The sequence below is a fragment of the Impatiens glandulifera genome, chromosome 4 (assembly GCF_907164915.1).
Source record: "Impatiens glandulifera chromosome 4, dImpGla2.1, whole genome shotgun sequence".
In the NCBI taxonomy this organism is placed as follows: domain Eukaryota; kingdom Viridiplantae; phylum Streptophyta; class Magnoliopsida; order Ericales; family Balsaminaceae; genus Impatiens; species Impatiens glandulifera.
In genome coordinates, this window is record NC_061865.1 from 61,342,569 (window position 1) to 61,359,515 (window position 16,947).

A 16,947-nucleotide genomic window follows, 5' to 3' on the forward strand; every position below is an offset into this window, starting at 1 on the left:
TATTATTTAATTTATTAATTAAAATATTAAAATACTTTATTTTAAAATATTAATTTTAATTTTATTAAAAATAAACTCAATTCCTCTCTATCCTAACTAATCATAAATAATAATTGGTTTAAATAACTCATTATTGAATAAGGTTTGGTATTTTTTTTTATTAATATTTGTTTAATAATAGTTTAGTGTCGTGATTTGATTGGTAAGAGAACGATTAAAATAATATTTGTAGTCAACAAGACTAAATAAATGGTCTAATAAATGGTCTAAAAGAATGGAATATCACTCTATACCAAAATAAATGGTCTAAAAAAAACATTTATGGATGGCCACAAGACTAAAAGATGTTTTATATTTACTTTAAAATATACAACTTCACGTCAAGGCAGTCAACAAATGTATGGCTTTTTGGGTTTTTTTAAAATCTTTTTATTACATCTCTAAATTCTTTTTAAGATATTTAATTTATTAATCAAGAATATCTTATTCTTACTGAAAACTATTTAAGTGAGAGCAGGTGACCATATTTATGGGATGTAATTTTATTTATTCATAATTTATAAAATAAAATAAGAATAATTTTTTTATAAATTTTAAATATAAATTAATTATTAATTTAATATAAATAATTTCTAGTTACACGGTCACAAAACACATATTACACATTTAGACTAGGGGTGTAAGCGGTTCGGTTCGATTTCTTTACCGAAAAAATCATCCCAAATGTTGGTGTCGATTTTTCAAAATCTCCTTTCGTTGGTTGACAATTAAAGATCGGTTCAGTTTGGTCGGTTATAAAATCGGTTCAATCATTTATCAGTTTAATTATTGAAAAATAATAAATATATAATATAATAAACTAAAGAATGGAAAAAATATTTAAGTTTAATAAAAAAAATTAACAAATATATAAAATATAATAAACTAAAAAATAAAAAACAAGTTGAAAAAAACAAAATATTATGTTCATGTAGTGTGGTACAATAAATTATGAACCGGCAAGAAGTCGGTTGAGTCGATTTTTTTATCGATTTTGTTTATACCTAAGTTAGACAACCCAATAAGGAAGCATATATCCAAGAGCCAACTAAAAATGTATGCATATAAATAATGCATTCCTTATTCTTGAGGAGACCTTCACTATGAATTCCAATCCAATGTAGAAAATACGACATGATTTGAGTTGCCATTGGATTGGTGGAAATTTTGATGAAGAATTTTGATCTATCAGATTCAGAAGCGAGTTAGCTAGCTAATAGTAATAGGAGATAAGTTTATTATATGAATGTTCATTTAATAAGCACTATGGTCATATTTGTATGTATATATATATGTACAGGCAGGCTCCAATGCATAAAAAAGAAAACAGACAAGACAGTTGATTAATCATCTGAATCAGATTCAATAGGACAAGAACCATCGTCAACATTAGCAAGCGGGTCATAGAGATGAGAGTTCGGGTCGGTACATCCCACAACAAAATCGAGATTGCAACGATCACCCTGCAACAAGAAGAAGAAGAAGAAGAAGGTTAAATACACTGGTTGATATTTGTGTTTGTATGTTTTGTTATTTGATTAAAACTGACTGACTGACTGACTGACCCCTTCAACAGACAGGTTTCCTATCATTGCACATCTGTTGATAACAATGTCTGTATCTGGAAATATAGCTCTGTCACAAGCACCTTCTTTGCTCAACTCTTCTGCTAGTCCCTGTACTTGAAAAAATCAATGGAGGGATTGTCACAAACAAACTTACAAGTATTATTTATTGAACTATTATTATTATTATTATTACCTTGTTGAAAAATTCAATAGGTTTGTTTTGCCAAGATCTGGGAACTTGAAATTGAAGTCTGTATGGACCATCCCACTCAACTCCATTAGTGAAAGAGAAGATCAAGCTTTGAGCTGCAATTAGAGAAAATCATATGTTTATTAATTAATTAATGATAAAAAAGTAGTAGTAGTAGTAATATATATAGTCTTACCATGTTTGGGAATGCATATCTGGATAGAGTAAATAGGAGTATCAACTTTTCCTCTTGCTTTCTTGAGCATTGCCCTTGGCTCTCCACCACACATTATGGGTTGATTAAAACCTCCATTGAAAGCAATTCCAAATTCTTCATTAGGAGTCAGTTTTGTTGCAGATGGATTGTAAAAGATCCTTACTTTCTCACCCTGTGAATTAAATAAATTACCCATTTACACTACTACATATGTTATTGATTAATGATTCAGCAGCAGCAGCAGCAGGGATTGATTAATTACTTACAGCAGAAGGAGGATTGCCGTTCATGGTCTTCCAATAGACAGGAGCTCTTCCAAGATCAAAATTAGCCCAACTTGGAAGCACAATTCTACAACAACAACAACAACAATGAATTGAATCAGCAGCAGCAAACTTAATTGGGTAAATTGAATGAATCGTGGCTTAATTAATTAATTAATTACTCTTTTATTTCCTCAGCAGCAGCAGCAGGGCTGCTAGTTGCAACAGCAGCAGCAGCAACAATTGACTGTCTCATCGATTTTCTTCTTCTTGATGTTGTTGTTGTTGTTGTTGTTGATATGCAGAAGCGAGATCCCATGAATTTATTAGCTGTTGCTGCTGCTGCTGCTGCTGCTACATCATATATATATATAGTAGTTATGGCAGATGAATTTATCGAATGCTTCAAACGTTACAAAGGAAAAAAAAAAGACAAGTTACCGTTTGTAATTGAATCAGATGGAGTGAATAATACTGATGCCGCGGGAAAGAGATGAACAAACACATGTTGATTGCTCGTAGCAGCCGCTGCAACAGCCATTATTATTATTATTATTATTATTATCAAGGAAGGAAGGAAGGAGAGAATGATTTAGTTACAGAGAAAAAGATAGAGAGATAATAATTAATATACAGAGACAAGAGAAGAACACAGCCACAAACTTGGAATCTAGATTCATTCCACTCCTCAAATATCTTTATAAATAAGGAAACGTCAAATTTGAAGTGGAGATATTATTATTATTATTATTAAAGTGACAAAAAAATATCTACACTCCAAATGATTTCCAAAATTATTAATATATATATTTTAATAATTTAACTCAATATCAATATAAAAAATAAATTGTTGTGACTTCAGATTATGGGTTGATGGATGAGATGTGATATGTGTGTGTAGTTGCCATAAGGCCCGTAACTGCTTACTTGAATAGTTTAGTTAAATGTTTGGGCTTTTGTTATAGACCGGTCCAATTAATCTAATTGGATATCGGGTAGGGACTAAATGTTATTTAAATTTGTGTCATAATTATAGACTATTATATTATAATCCCCTCAATACTATTCCATGTCGGATAATTTTAGTGAATTGGTCTGAAACACCTTTCGAGCGAGTTTTTCTTGATGTTCAAGATGAGTGTAGCCAATTTTTATTTTTTTGGTGAACCTCGACAAATCCATGTATTTCTTTACTGTTTTTGCTATATTTGCCATTAGTTTTAACAATAACAATTGTTTGTTGATATACCAGATTTTAGAGACAGGATCTTCTGCTACCAATGCTAGCTCTATGCCTTCTCACAAGCAGAGGGACAGTGTTGTAAATAAGCTTGTGAGAAGGCACCGAGGTAGCAGGTAGCATTGGTAGCAGAGGATCCATGGGCAGATTTTAGGTGCTAATTTTGACCTATCTACATACATCTTTTGACTCCCCTAATTACCTATTATGAGTCAGTTATGATGTTTTGAAAACCTTGTTGAAGCAACCTGTCTCATACTTGATTTTTTTATAATAAATGAGTAATATCGCGCATTTGCGTAATAATTTGCTACATAAATTTTGTATAATAAGTTAATACAGAAAATTATAATCAAATTTATTATAATCAAATTTTTCTGTACTTCACTCCTCTAACGAATAAACTGGAACAAATAAGTTGAATTTTATCAAAAATTGTGAGTTGTTGAACCTATATTTATAATAAACTCTACAAAGTTAATTAAAATTTATTAGGCATGTATTTGAAAGGTTTAATTCTGAACCAAAACTTATTTAAATTTTATTATCTTAATGTTTATCCTATAAATATGTTGTTTTTAAAATTTTTATATGATCAGACAAAATTTAAGAATAAACAATGTGAGACAAAAACTATGTATTCCTTCTTCTTTATAGTTAAATTTTGTGGCGACTGAAATGGACGTAGTTCTTTTAAGTGAACCATTATAAATCAGTGTTTTTATGTTTTTGCGTTTATATAAATCGTTTCAAACATGTTGAATTTTAACATTCGAATCCTAACAAAAATATACATGAGAATAAGTTGGACCGAATAAGCTTAGTATAATTAAGTTGTATCAAATGTATCTAGAAATAAGTTTAATAAACTGAGAATAAATTGAATCAAATATATATATATATATATATATATAAGTAAACAATTATTTTCTAATTCATAAGCATAATCGAGCTTTGAATAGTTAGTTACCACAACATTAAATGTTTTTCTTCACCCTTACTCTTATAGTATTAAAAAACATATCTGCAGTTATATAACATTCACATTTTCATTAATTAATGTATGACTATTGTTACTGATAGCTGAATTTTGAATTCAAAGTTGTAATCCATTCTCATTTTATTTACAATAAATTGTATAACTGTTACTATTATTTGAATTTTGAATTTTGAATTCAAAGCTGTAATCCATTCTCACTTTATTTAAAATAAATAGAATATATTGTAATTAATTTGGGTTAGTTTAATGAATACATCATTGTTTAATAATTTTCTACATGAGTATTTTTGAATATATATATATATTAGCATTTAATGAATAATGGAAAATAATAACTTGTGAATTCGAAAATAAGAAGAAAAAGTGTGAAAAGGCACATTTTGGAAAAAGAGAAATTTGGAAGAGATAAATATGCCCACGGGAGCATCAAACCCCATGTTTTCATTATTATTATTATAATATTTAGGACTCTGTATAATTAAACTTTTGAATTGGATTATTAATTACTTTCTTAAACAATTACACTTTTTTTTTTTAAACTTTCTTAGGATATTGTTTCGAGATCTTTTTATGGTCCTCAAAAAAAGGTTGAACAATAAAAGATGTGTCCACACTCTACTCTACAGTACAAAGTAATCAACTTTTAAAATTTTCTAATTTTGGTTAATATTAAGATATCTACTTGTGTGTTATTTATCAATTTCATAACCTCCTCTTATAAAATTAAAAGAAAACAAAAATCATTGCAACATATTCAATGAAGCACTCTTGTCAATTTTCCATAAAAAAAAGTCAGCTTGTAATTTTATAAAAAAAAATTGCCTCCATTATATTTTAAATGGACATCAAGATTTGAAAAAAAAAAAAAATCACAATCAAATTGCATTCAAATAATAGTGTAGTGTAAGTTTCTTAATAAGGCCAAAAATGACTTGTTAATAAGACTATAGATCAAGATCAGTATCAAGGCCAAATGATTAAAATGATCATAAAGTTTTTTAAATATTTATTATGGCAAGTCTTGCATTATTTTCAGAGGTCATTGTTTCCATTCATATCTCATTGTTTACTACCACAATCAAATACATGTTTTTCACAAACGTTACATAAAAGACCTAGATATCGTTAGTAACATCTCAATGATGGAAGGATGCATGGCTGCTTAAACTAATTATTATCTTTATTAAAACGTCATTTAATTAACTAAAACATTTGGGATGGTATATTGAGATTCCACACAAATTCTCTACTAAAAAACTTGACATCAAATGTTGTTTTTCCATATACTATAAAGAGTGATAATCTGTTTTTGTGAACTATCTATACCAAATAAAAGGCATACTTATTCTTGATCATCAATTTAACCCATACAATTGCTTTCTCACTTGTAAATGATCACCAACAGTACCATTTAAACTAAAATGTCGACCAAATGCTAAATATTTCGCAATATGAGTCCATTTTCAATAATATTGGTATTTTTTTTTCTTTTAAAATGGTGTAAGGTACTCGTCGACTATAGAGTTAAACCCAAGAACTTGTACTTAAAATGAAACACTATATAATAAAAGAGTGGTGTATTAGATTTTCCAGCATAGTTGTAAAAGATCATTTTGGAAGAAGAAATAATAAAAAGTAAGGATTGATGACAAATTAAGGAAATATTATTGAGCATTATTAAACATTTGAATTGTCGCAATTCTATTATATGTTACCCAACAATAACAAAAACATGAGAAATAAAAACAATTTATTTAAGTGAGTGTCGATTAAAAAGAGAAAAGTAATATAGTAATTATTGGTAAATAAAAGTATGTCATGCTTTGATCATAGTTACACATTCTGACAAAATTGCATACGTAAGTCAGTCAGTCAGTCAAATGACAAGAAGCACGCTTATAAGCTATGGTTGGAGTTGCTCGAGGTTAAAATATATAATTACCTTATCAGCATTAATAATAATAATAATAATTATTATTATTATTATTATTAATGCCCATAATTAATTCATTCATTCATTCCCTTATTAAGGTTTCCGTGCCCAATAATTAATGTAAAGTTTTCATGAGGACTGTATTATTAACTATTTTATCTCATTAACTTATAACTAATTATAATGTCTTCAGCTTAGCTTAGTTTAGTTTAGCTGACCTATAGCTAGCTAGCTAATTATTTTTTAATAAGTAATACCCTTTTTTATATTAAAACATATATATAATATAACAAGATGCATGCCTGATTTTTTTAATTCAAGAATTCCCTATTCTAATAATATTTGAGATGTCTGGATTTTATTTTCATTTTTTATAAAATGATTTATTTAATAAAAATTCGTTTAAGCACAATAATAAAAGAATGACATTAAAAAATATTATGTACAAATCATTTACATTAGAATAATTAATTGATTCGAAATCTTCAAGAAGGGCAATAAGATCTCTACACGAATCCACATGTTTATCGGATCTAATCTCCGACATCGTCATGATAATGGCATTATGAATAATCATTAACGACTTACTTTCGTTGTTAAAAGTTCTCTGATCTTTTTTCAACCAGATAATCCACTAGAAAATTATAGGGATAGAGACCCATCTTCTAAGTCTCGCATTTTTAGTCGCCCCAATCCATGCCTCCCAATAGCCACTAACAGTTTCCGGCATAACCCATTATATTTCAGTCAAATTTCACAAAAGACTCTATATACTTGCAACAACGTGACAATGTAAAAGTAGATGAGAAGTTGTCTCAACCTCTTTATAACACTACGACAACGACTCACAGTAATTATGCCTTTTTTTCAACCTCTTTATTGATCTTAATGATTTGAGATGTCTCGATCTACCATATATATATTTGCAAAATAATCTTCAAAATTAATCTCCTACCAATTAATTAACTTGACCAATACAATAAAAACTAGCTAGTCATGCATGTTTTATTATGGATACTATATATATATAGATAGTAACCAAACTTGAATACATGGTTTTGTATTTAAATGATTAAGAATTCAAACTAAAAGAGCATGGCCAAAGAAGAGAATATAGAAGAAGAAAAAGGAAGACAAAAAGCTAATGTCCCAATAAGACAACATTGGAGATTGCGAGGTTAAAGTTTATGGCCATGGCTAGCTGCAGCCAGCGTGTAGAATAAAAGCTGTCAAATCTTAGGCCCAGTTTGATTCCTTTAATGTAACAACATAAAAATCAATAATTCCTAATACCCAGTTTGAATTAATATTACAAGGTTCATTAACCTTAGAGTGCATATATCTAAACGAATCACACAGATGGATCATATATATATGTTTGTTCGTTTGTGAGCTTAATTGTATTTATCATCTGCTAATTACAAATGATTAATTCGGATCTGTTTGCAGTTTGCTGACAACTTATATTTTTGTATTTGTTTTTATAGTTAGGTTTTAAATTATTATCATTCATATATTTTATTGAAGTAACGTTTAAAAGAAATAATTTGATCATATGTGCTTAAAAAAAAACTCATGAAAACAATTTTTAATGTGTGAGTCATCAAATTAATCATATATATATATATATAAAGACAATTTAATTAAAGAATTCATGCATGCACGTTTATATACATAATTAGTTTATTCAAAAACTAATTCAAATTTTATTTTAAATTAAGTTAAAATGTTCAATAATTAATTTATTATAAGACAAATAGTTATTTAAAAAAATAAAAGGTATTTATATATGCAGTAAGTTGTCGGAGAAGAAGAGGAAAAAAGCGGACAAGCATGCGGGAGGAACATGCCATGCAATGTACGGACATACCTTTGAGTATATATATAATTTGTATTTTAATTAATTAATTATTTAATTAATATTCACTTCTTCATCATTATTATAATTACAAGTACACACGAGAGGTAGCCTAGATTCTAATCATATTAAAACCACCATGTTTTTTTCCAAGTAAAGCAACAACTACTATAACTCCCTTTTTTTTCTTGTTAAAGAAATTAAACATAGCATATCAATTTCATACAAATTATCAAAAAGTAATTTTTTATCAAGCATGAAATTATGAGGAACTCGATCAAGATTTTAATTTATCTTTTTATCCTAATTTAGTTTATTATAAAATTAGCTAGCATAATTTTGTACTGTCATAATAGTCATTAAACTTAGAGCCATCTCAAAGAAAATCTAAACTAGAAGATATACACAAAATTTATAAAACACGAAATTTTAACTTTCATTTTTTCTTCAAATCGAATAAAAATACAAGTTTTTCGTTTTGAGACTCAAAAGATAGCTTAAGTTACAGTTTAGTGATTTTTAAGAGATTAAATGTCATTTTCAATTCTCAATTAGAACCAGAGCCGGCTCCGAAGTTTGGGCTGCCCTAGTCTCGATAGAAAAAGTTCGATATACTTTTTGTTGCCATAAGTCTAGTTTTAAAAATTGATAAAAAAAATTCATTTTCAGTGAGATTTGAACCTATACCACATTGAAACTTTAAAGGAATAATTTGAACCACCAAGCTACAACTATTTATGTTTAAAAATATAATAAATATAACTAAATATTTTGATATTTTTAACAAATAAGCTGCCCTAACCCGAGGGCTTGCCGGTTGTAGAACGAGACAAATCTACTAAGAGGCTCAAGTGGGTTTCTAACCCATCCTTAAAAAAAAAAAATATTTTTTAATTATTTTTTATATGTAAAAATATAACATAATCTCTAATTTCATTATTTTTTTTAAGTTTAATTCAATATTTGTTTATCTAATTAAAAAAAAAATAAAAAAAATCAACCTTTTTCAACTCGTTTTATCTATAATTTATTTTTTTAATATTTTAAACTCACCCCTAAATTAATTTTAAGTCCATTGCCCATCCAAACTTAAATTTGTGGATATAAAAAAAATGTTTTAATTGTTAATAAAGATTATTTGCATTAATTAAGGAAAATATGATGTTTTTTTATAATAAAAAAAAAAAGGAAAAAAAAGGAAAAGTTAAACCTGAAAAAGGATGATGACATGGCATGTTTGTGTCGGCGCGTGTTGAAAGTAGAGATGGTCCGAAGCCATTTGTCTGTTGCTTTTATGTAATGTGTCGACCGGCCACCACTGGAACCGGGCGGTCAGCCAACTCCTATAAATAATAATAATAATAATTAATTTAATTCCAATAACCAGCTGCAATTGCATTCATTTGCATGTTCTCTCAAATTAATAATCAAATTGAACAACAGAGAAATTCATTCATTCATTTATTCCGGCAAGACGGGGGCGGCGGTGTGGATGCTCGGTCTCGGTTTGGACCGGTTGCGAACCGAGATGAACCGCTTACTCAACTTACTCTTTAACCAGGTATGTAATTATTAACATACATAAGTTTTTCGGTTCTTACTGAATTGCTCTAGTTCGATATACTTAAACGACTATCATACAGGGTGTGTTGGACGAGCATTTCTTGCAACTCCGGCAGCTTGAAAACGACGATTGTCCCAACTTTGTTTCCGATGTCGTCAACATATACTTCCACGAGTCCGACAAACGTCTCCGCCATCTCAGGGAATTACTGTATGCAACTTAATTATGTCTTCTTTTCTTTTATATTATATTTATATATATAGGTAAATAACAATTAAAGAAATAATTATTTGAAATTAACAGGATGGAGAAAGAATTAGTGACGGATTATAAGAAAATGGGAATGCATTTGAATCAGTTATTGGGTAGCAGCTCAAGCATAGGAGCTAAAAGAGTCACCACTGTTTGCATGGCCTTTCGCTCAGCTTCTCATCATAACAACAGACCGAGGTATATATATATTGATCATCGAGATTTTTATTTTATTTTTTTTCAAATGTTGGAAGCTAGCTAGAATAACTCATTATCATTTCGTGATCTCGTAAAAATAATTTATTTATTTATTTATAATGTTTAGATGCTTGAGGGCATTGGAGGTTTTGGAAGAAGAATACTGTTATCTCAGCAACAAACTCCACGAATTACTCCATGTAATTAAGCCAAATTCATTATTATATTTTTGAATTTTATAACTTCAGGTGTATATTTTGAAATTGAATTGAAAGTTAGGGGCCTAACTAAATTATTTTTTCTTGTTTGGAGTACAGCTGGAGCAGCAGCATTTGTTGGCAGTTGGCATAAGATATCCAATTCAAAATTAGCATCCAAACCCCCAAGAAGAAGGACAAAGTTGAAATTTGGAAACTCATTATCTCATGATAATATTAGTTATAATAATAATAATAATAATAATAATATTTGTTACTTAATTATATAGTTATGAATTAATGATGCATATGTTATTGCATCCATGCATGCACACGTTTCTCAATAATTAGTTATAACCATATTTTTCATATAATTTCTTTCATTAATACTGAAATCAATATATGGGCCAATCAATTTTTCATTTAGGTTCTTATGGGTCAATTAAATCAAATAGAAGCATAAATAAAAATATTAATAATAAATGGCCATCTTAATTTATGCATCTGCTTATCCAGGCTGCAATAGGGCTGCAAATGAGTCAAGCCGCTCGTGAGCTGCTCGCGAGCCGCTCAATCAAAGTTCGACTTGAGCTTAACTTTGATCGAGTTCGAGCCGAGCTCGAGCCGACTCGTTTAATATTCGAGCCGAACTCGAGCTCATATAATGCTTGCTCGAAGGCTTGTCGAGCTTTTTCGAGCCTGATAATATATAATATATTTATTTAATATAAAAAAACTTAAAATTTAAAACAATTTTTTTTCTCTCTATTTTTAAAGCCCATATAGAAGGCCCATAATCCACATTATTATATTATATTGTTATAAAACAAAACCCTAATTTCTAATGTATCAATCATAAACGACTCTTCATCTCTTTTTCTTCTTTCTTCAGTCTTCATCGTTTCTTTTTCTTCCTCATCTTCAACATTTCTTCTTTCTTCTTGTTCTTCCTCTATCTTCACCATTTCTTCTTCTTCTTCTTCATTCTTCACTATTTCTTCTTCTTTCGTCTTCATCCTTACTTTACTCATTCATAATAGGTTAATACATTTTTTTATGTTATCTATCATCTACACTATTTCTATCATTCATTCACAAGAAACCTACAGGTAAATTAAAATATATTTTCATTTCTACTATAGTTATTGCTCATACTTTTAAATAACTTTAATTTTTTTGTATTATGAGAAATTTGTGCTTATATAGATCGTTCATAGATTTATATGGAAAAACACTATTATATATATTAATTTTTCATAGATCTATATGGAAAAACACTATTATATATATTAATAGTGTTCATAGATATATATAGAAAAATATTTTTAATATATATTGATCATAGATCTATATAGAAAAACACTATTATGGTAAATAATATTATATTATATTATATATAATATTGAAATATTAATATATTATATATAATAAAAGATAAAAAAATTGTTAGTATATATTTTGTATATATTATGAAGAGATAAAAAAGGTTAGTATATATTATATATAGAAAAAATGAATTTATAATATTAATAATATATTGTAATATATAAATAAATTAATAGATTCTTTCTATAAATAATATAAATAAGTCAATAAATTCTTGTTATATTTGTACCCAAATAATTTAATTATATATAATAATATTTAATAAAAAATAGGTTGAATTTGTTTTTGTCCGTATCTCCCTTAAACCTTAAAGTAAGTTAAATTTTAGTTATTTGTTTTAACATGTAGTTTTTATATTAATTATTTTTAAGCTTAAATGCAGGTAGATGTACTTGTGTTATGCTTGAAGAACGTGACTTAAAAAATATTAATATATTGAGTGTTCAAACAATTTATATAGTATTGTATTTTAATTTTAGAATTTTATATTTTAGAATTTTGACTAGTAATTGTGGTTGAATGCTTTTTGGATTATTATGATTTTGGAATTTTAAATAGTTATAATTTTTCAATTTTTAATATTATGTTTTAAATGTTGAATATGTATGAAAGTTTGATATTTCATTTTGAAAATAAATTTTAGTTTGAGTTCGAGCTTGAATTCGAGCTCGAGCTTGAGTTTGAGCTCGAACTCGATCTTGAATTCGAGCTTGAGTTCGAGTTTTTCGAGTCGAGCCGAGCTTATAGGTAAATAGTTGAGTCAAGCTCGAGCTCAAATTTATAAACTCGTTCGAGCTCGAGTTCGAGTCGAGCTAATAAATACTAAATCGAGTCGAGTTCGAGCTCAAGCAAATTCGAGCTCGACTCGGCTCATTTGCAGTCCTAGGCTGCAATAATGTGTGAATGCTCATTTAACAGACTAAATTATTATTATTAGTATTTTTTTTAATTTAAATACAAAACTATTATATACTATTAATAAAATAAAATATATCGACTAGAGCCCAAACTAACTTTCTAGTTGTGGGCTCAACTGTTTATACCATCTATAAACAACATAGGTCACTTATTGAGTCTTGACATTGAACATAATAATTTATTTTTATGAGTTAAAAATTATATAAAAAATATTTTAATAATTTAATTCAATATATAATATACTTTTTATATCAAACAAAATATTCAACCTGTCTTTTCTTAAAATGTAAATCAAAAGAAGGTCTTGATGAAAAGGAAATAATAATAATATTAATCACGGCCAAAATAGTGAGCATGAGGTAAAAAACATCATCATGTTATATGATTGTATGTCTTTAATTAAATCAAAAAGTGTTTTCCTCATAAGGAAAAAAGAAACAGATTTTTTTTTTTTATCATAGGAGGACAAAAATGGATTGTCATATCATCTCGACTTCGTTAAGATTCTTTACCTAAATTTATTAGTTCAAACATATATGTTACAACTCATTTAGACACACAAAGTGGATAAATAACACATTCTCTACCTAATTTTTAGTTTAGAAACATTTCAAAACCAAACAAACTTTCAAAGTGATTCCAAATAACAATAAACCAAAAACTCTAAAAAATTTTACATCTAATTAAGGATGGTTAATTTCTTACCGTCACAATTTGTGTGAGAACTCGGAATCTCACGACTAATTGCACTTTGGTCTATTATAATGAAATTTATAAATACATATTATTAATAATAATTTTTTAAAATTGAAATCATAACTAATACATAGTTATGGAAGTGAATATTTCATAAAATAGTGATTATATTAAAAAATATTAAAAAATTATAGAGTAATTAATTATTCTTATTTTATTAAAAAAAAAAATTATATTTCGTTCGATTGGAGATATTTGAATAACGAAAATCAACCAATATTATTTCACTTTCCTTCTATATATTAAATCACTTAATTCATAAATCAAATATTAAAATAACATATATTTTAAATTATTATTTTAATTTTATAATTATATCATTATATAATAAAATTATTAAAAAAAATTCACCAAATATTTTAAATCATCAAAATCATTTATAATCATTAAATGATCTGTATTGACCCTAATTAAGGGTAGTTTCTTAAGTCAAGAACTAATTGGAATCTCACCAATAAATGCACTTTGTGAATATTAATTTATAGCTTTTGATACAATTAAATTTATAAATACATATTAATAATAATAATAATTTTTTTTAAATTAAAATCATAATTAATACATATACAATACAAATTCTACAAGTTGCAAAGTGGTTTATATATGATATATGTAAAGATATTTTAAAACAAATGATAAAAATTATAAAATACTTATGGGTGAAAACGAAAACTCAAGAACTAAATTATATATATATATATATATATATATATATATATTCCTAAATAACTGACAGCTAGAAATTTCAACAGCAAAATGTCAACATAATAACCTCAAAAGCATCCAACTTTTGGTTTAATCTAAATTAAACCTAATTAATTCCGTTTGAAAATAACTTTAAAACACGTTTTTATTAAAGTAGTTGAGTTTTGATGATAGAATAATACGATTGTGATAATACACTAAAAATTAATATAAACTAGAAAAGGTAAGTGTTTACTTGAGATTCTATTAATGTACGTAGAAGGGTCATCTCAATTTCAATGAATGACCGTAAATTTGGAATCTTTCTTTTATGTCCTTAACCTCTTACTTTTCTTCCAAATGTTTAAAGTTACAAGATTCTTTAATTATTTGTTTTTTTAAAACAAAACATCAATTGACTGAATAATGAATCAAAAAATTGTAATTTTTCATGGTATCATAATATATATCATATTATATATATATATATATATATATATTTATATATATATATATATATATATATATATATATATATATATATATATATATATATATATATATATATATATATATATATATATATATATATATATATATATATATATATATATATAACAAAACCAATTGTCTGAGAGTTTATACTAGTATAAATAGATATACAATTATCATACTTAAAAAGTTTTTTTTTAATTTAAAAAGTTAACTTGTTTATCGATATTTTTTTTAATGGGAATTAAACTCTTGATATTTAGTTTATTAGAATTTGTATTAAACCAGTATCTCAATAATATATATTCAAATTGTTATTATTAATTCTAATTTCTTTTTTCATCATCCAAACATATCCTAAGAGACTTTTTTAAAATTAAACTTTAGTTAAAATATTCGTATTGTAATTACCTTATTAAAACTCACTAATACAGAGAAAAAATTAAAATCTCATATGAAGTATAATAGTTTTTATACATAAATTAATATATTGTTGATGTTTTTTACTCTAATATATATATATCATAAATTAATATTTCACTACAAATTAGTTACTCTGTAATAATATTTATTAATAGTGTATATGAAAGACTAGTTTAATTCATATATAATAATAATATGATATTCAGTCATATAATACATAAGTTGGATTTGATTGTTCATTGAAAAAGTGTTATTATTTAATAAATTGGTTATCTCAAATTATATATATTTTTTTAAATGTTGTGATTTAATAACAGTGCTACATATTTCAAAGAAAAAAAAGTTAATAATAAAAAAATGTTGTTGACTATTTTATTTTTTATAAAATATATAAAATTGTCAATTTCAAATAGAGGAATATAAATATTTTATATAATAAAAATGTTCGAAAAGAATATAAAATAGAATTTGGAAAAATGTTTACAGCACATAAAGGACACAAACACACGTACTTACAACCAATTAAAAAGATGTTATTATTATTTATACTCCAATTTGTTGTTGCCGCACATTTAAAATAAAATGAATATATAGAGTACAACTACTTTAGCATGAGATTCCATTTATAATTATATATATAGCCAGCCGACCAAGATCTCATCAGATGAACAAACACAGCAACATAAGAAATCTTACATTAATTGTTGTTCGATCACTAATTATCAAAGATCGAATTTTTTCCACAAACCCAATTAATTAATGGAATTAACCTCAGCTCCTATTGTGATGGTTGATGATCGATTTGTTTGCAAACAAGAAACTCACTTTACAGTCCTGAAAACCTCTCTGTTCTTCGCCGGAGACGGCTTCACTGCCTATAATCCCCAAGGAAAACTCGTCTTCCGGGTCGACTCCTACGGCGGTCCCGACACGGCTGATAAAGGTCAAGTCGTCCTTATGGATGCTTCCGGCTCCTGTCTCCTCACCGTTCGTAAAAAGGTATATACTTCGCATTACTCTGTTTTAAGGCAAATCTACCTATAAAACTAGAAGGGTTCTATTCATAAACTCCGTCGTTATTGATAATTTAATCGTCGCTAAAGAGAAATAACCACAGTAAACTAAGTATCGGAAGCTCAGAAAACCCTCGGGGTAGAATAGTTCACTCTCAAATAAAGACTATTTACTAAAATAATAAATAATAAGATATTTAGTTAAAATTTATTATTTTTTTAAACATAAAATATTGTAACATATTAATTGAAAATAAAAGCTGAAATTATTTGTTAGTGAAGTAGATTTTGTGAAAAGTTTTTAACTTGCCTAATTTTAAATCCTAATTCCACGTAAATGTAACTAATTTATTGTGTTTTAATTTGAACAGAGGGGGAGTCTGCATCACAGATGGGAGGGGTACCGTGGAGAAGGAAGCGAAGGGAAGAATGCGATTTTCAGCGTTCGAAAATCATCGATGATTGGGCGGTGCGACGTGGAAGTGGACGCATATGGCCCTGCATTGCACCGCCCATTTCTAATCGCGGGTTGCTTTGCGAACCGTCATAGCACGATAGTTGACGTGGGAGGAGGACGGACGGTTGCAGAGATTCGCCGGAAAGTGGATTCTTCGACAAAGATGGAGTTAGGGAAGGACGTGTTTTCTATGTGTGTAAAGCCAGGATTCGATGGGGCATTCGCCATGGGCTTAATGTTGGTTCTTGATCAAATCAACGCTAATAACCATTTTATTGTAAAATAAAATATGGTCAAAT

General features: G+C 27.3%; 3 protein-coding genes across 5 annotated transcripts; 2 read left to right on the forward strand and 1 right to left on the reverse strand.

Annotated features, from left to right (window-relative positions):
• Positions 1-1,262: 1,262 nt before the first annotated feature.
• LOC124934341 (protein POST-ILLUMINATION CHLOROPHYLL FLUORESCENCE INCREASE, chloroplastic) lies at positions 1,263-2,878 on the reverse strand. 3 transcript variants are annotated; one of them, XM_047474862.1, is made up of 7 exons: positions 2,719-2,878; positions 2,460-2,622; positions 2,281-2,365; positions 1,994-2,186; positions 1,801-1,913; positions 1,605-1,715; positions 1,263-1,502 (listed from the first exon to the last, which is right to left on the reverse strand). In XM_047474862.1, exons 1-7 carry the CDS (start codon positions 2,816-2,818, stop codon positions 1,383-1,385), a joined length of 885 nt encoding a protein of 294 aa, XP_047330818.1. In that variant the 5' UTR covers positions 2,819-2,878; the 3' UTR covers positions 1,263-1,382. The 3 variants fall into 3 exon arrangements, with proteins under 3 accessions (XP_047330818.1, XP_047330817.1, XP_047330816.1); XM_047474861.1 differs by having other exon boundaries at positions 2,460-2,625; positions 2,719-2,872; XM_047474860.1 differs by having other exon boundaries at positions 2,460-2,628; positions 2,719-2,850.
• Positions 2,879-9,777: 6,899 nt separating this feature from the next.
• Positions 9,778-10,848, forward strand: LOC124937071 (pseudo histidine-containing phosphotransfer protein 6-like). The gene is made up of 5 exons (XM_047477584.1): positions 9,778-9,869; positions 9,952-10,082; positions 10,176-10,322; positions 10,450-10,522; positions 10,640-10,848. Exons 1-5 carry the CDS (start codon positions 9,801-9,803, stop codon positions 10,691-10,693), a joined length of 474 nt encoding a protein of 157 aa, XP_047333540.1. The 5' UTR covers positions 9,778-9,800; the 3' UTR covers positions 10,694-10,848.
• A 5,009-nt stretch (positions 10,849-15,857) lies between these two features.
• Positions 15,858-16,934, forward strand: LOC124934430 (protein LURP-one-related 5-like). The gene is made up of 2 exons (XM_047474961.1): positions 15,858-16,177; positions 16,563-16,934. Exons 1-2 carry the CDS (start codon positions 15,938-15,940, stop codon positions 16,932-16,934), a joined length of 612 nt encoding a protein of 203 aa, XP_047330917.1. The 5' UTR covers positions 15,858-15,937.
• Positions 16,935-16,947: the final 13 nt, after the last annotated feature.